Source organism: Egretta garzetta, unplaced genomic scaffold (assembly GCF_000687185.1).
Source record: "Egretta garzetta isolate BGI_Z169 unplaced genomic scaffold, ASM68718v1 scaffold91, whole genome shotgun sequence".
Lineage (NCBI taxonomy): Eukaryota > Metazoa > Chordata > Aves > Pelecaniformes > Ardeidae > Egretta > Egretta garzetta.
Window position 1 is genome coordinate 1,340,251 of NW_009258661.1, and position 2,986 is coordinate 1,343,236.

At 45.0% G+C, this 2,986-nt stretch overlaps 1 protein-coding gene across 1 annotated transcript in view; it reads left to right on the top strand.

The window, feature by feature from the left end:
• MAGI1 (membrane associated guanylate kinase, WW and PDZ domain containing 1) overlaps positions 1–2,986 on the top strand; it is a gene marked incomplete at its 3' end in the record, with an annotated part of 229,816 nt that overhangs the window by 211,973 nt on the left and 14,857 nt on the right. The window contains 2 exon segments of the mRNA XM_035903797.1: positions 2,485–2,641; positions 2,643–2,689. Coding sequence (XP_035759690.1) covers positions 2,485–2,641; positions 2,643–2,689 — 204 coding nt within the window.

Sequence of the window (2,986 nt, forward strand, 5' to 3'; positions counted from 1 at the left end):
GCCTGGTGGCACCCAGATGAGTAACAAAAATGTCCTGATAGCAAAGAAAATGAAGCGTGTGGGATTTCTAAATGACACGAGACCTTATGCATAATATTGGAGAGTAACACTGGGGTGCTGCCTCTTCTTGTGAGTCCCTTTAGGGAGCTTGAGTGTGGGATTCAGTTTTAGCTCGCTTGTTCAAAAGAAAGGACATTGTATAGCTTTTCAAGTTTAGGCATCAGCAGAAAAATAGGCAGTGATGTACTTTAATCTTAAAGAGCATCAAAATAACGTTCAGGTTGAAAATTAAGCCCATGGTGGAAGTTAGGACTAGAGTGGTACCTCTAAAATAGCTCTGTATTCTTATCCAGGGCTGAGCTCCTTCTGCACAATATTAAATAAATGTTCACTTCTTATTCCTTTCCTTCTTTGCACTGTGGATTAAATGCCAGACTCTGATTCCTTACAAAGAGCTGCCAATGTGAGAGAAGCTTTAGGAGATGAGCTTTGGGAGGAAGGGGAGGGGCAGCTGAACTTTGGTATTGTTTTTGTATGTAGATTTTCTGACCACTTTTACAGCCTCCAGGCTGGAAATAACCATAAAAGATTTAGATTCATGAGAGAACTCGATAAAAACCCTTGATATTTCATACAGGGGCTTGTTACTCCAGACCGAGCTATTTCTGAATCATTTCAAGTATGGACACTTACTCTAGGATAAATTATTCAGGATCCCTTCTTTCACCTTATATTTGCAGGCTTTTAAATTCCAGCATAACTTTGTAGAGAAGCCTCTTCCTGAATTTTGGTCCCTTATTCCTCCTCTCATCTATATGCCAGTAGAAAAAGATTGATCGCCTAAATGGGTACTCCCTGTCGAGATTCATACAGCAGAAAGTTTATACTCCTGTATTTTTAATATGTAGAATACTATATATTTAGTACATGGTTTGAGTATATAAATGTGGACAGGTGCTCCTTTCCAAGAATATTTGAATGTTCTTTTTCTTTGGCTCATGGGTTCACAGGTTTAGGTTTTGTTTGGCATCCATTTTCTTGCTGCTGCTTTTAAGATCTTCAACTAAATTCTGATTCACCAAGTTGGAGAAGTGACCTGATTAGCGGAGGCAGCCATTCAGTAGAGACAAGTGCAATATGCTGCTCTCAGCTGCGCAAATGGACTGTGGAGAACTGGCCGAGTAACAAGAAGTGGAAGCCATTGTGGGCCACAAGTTTTAACCTGAGGTTGGCTCAGGTGAAGAAAAGACTGTGCTGGGATGTAGGCAGGGGGGAACTCTCCTGATTTCCCAGCAGATGATGGCTTAGCTGCAATATGGTCCAGCACTTCAAGACAGACATGTTTGAGTTGGAGAGAGCCCAACTGGAGGGAGTCCAGAGGACCAGCAAGAATAAGGAGAGCTCTAGAAAACATGGTCTGCAAGGAAATATTGCACAAATTGGGATTGTTTAGCCTAAAGCAGAGAAGGGGGAGGAGGTGTTAAACTCCCCAAGACTATAAGAGGCTGCTGGAAAGAGGAAGGGAATAATATGTTCTCCATATGCCTGCTAGATAGAACTAGAAATAATAGCCTTATGTTGCAGCAGGGAAGATTTAAGTTAGATATTGCAACCAATAGATTGCCTGGGGAGATATTTAACAGCAGATTAGACAAACATCTGTCAGGACCGACAGTAAGTATAGTTGGCCTTGACTCGAGCAGAGTGTGGACTAAGCAATTTATTTGAGATTTCTTCAAGCCTTGTGGTAGCCGATTAGATTTTAAACTAATACCACTTCCAACTTCAGTTGCTGTTAAACGCTTCTTTAATATTAATGTTAATAGTGTTTAATGGTTTCCCCTCGACTGTACCAGACTCTACAGATGATAGTTGCTGGTTCTTCCATCCAGAAAAGCTTGGCTCATGAGTTGCTTTGCTTTAGTATGGGTGGTTGTTGTTACTGAAGGCCACATTAATCAAAGGCAATTGGTGCTGCCCAACTGATAGCACTGAGTTAAAAAATCCACAGGTGTTGAGTGATGGGTATTTGATATTATTCTCTCTCCTCGTGGCTTGTGCACACATACACGGTTGCACATACAAAACCGAAGCGGGGATGTGATACCTAAAGGAGGCACCTCTGGACTAATGTAATCCAGGTTTAAAATGCCACAGAGCATCCAAGCACACAGCACTGCACTGGTTTAACCATGCTGCTGCTGTAGTTCGGCAGCGAAAGGCTTTGCCTGCGCAACGATACACCAGAGAGGATGAGCATGTGTGGTCAGTGCCGTCACCAAACAGAGCTGGTGGCAGTGACATCCGAAAGGAGACCGAGCCCTTGGTCCCGCTGGCCATGATTTATAGATTAAAACAGGTGATTTGCTTTATTTGTTTGCCTTTTTCTCAGTGGATGGCACTTTTCAAGCACTAGATGAAGTGGGTGCACTGGATGAATCAAGCGCTAAAGCTCGCTCAGACAGTCTTTGTTTAACTCCCCAGTTCCCAAGGCAGAGAATGAAGTCCCGTCCCCAGCCTCTTCCCACCACAGCAGCAACCAGCCGGCCTCGCTGACGGAGGAGAAGCGAACGCCGCAGGGCAGCCAGAACTCCCTCAACACCGTCAGCTCGGGCAGCGGCAGCACCCGCGGGATTGGCAGCCGCAATCGTCTCGGCGGTGAGCAGGCCGGAGGCGGGGACGACGTTCGGTAAGTCTCGGGGTTTTTTCAACGCGCCTCAGATGAGACGCAGATTTGAGCGCTGCAGCGCAAGGGAGGCGAGTGGGGATCTGTTTAATTAGAAGTCGTGAGCATGCCCTAATTAATGTAATTAATAGCTTAATCGGAGGCCAAGCCTTGGTAGGTGTTTGCCTCCTGGGTTTTGTTCAGCACTGAGTCAAGAAAAGCAAAATGAGAAATCCCAATCTGAAGAGCAAAAATACCACCGGTGGCAATGCCTGATGCTCCCTGAAGCTCGGGCTCTCCCTGCTAGCTGGACGCCTTCCT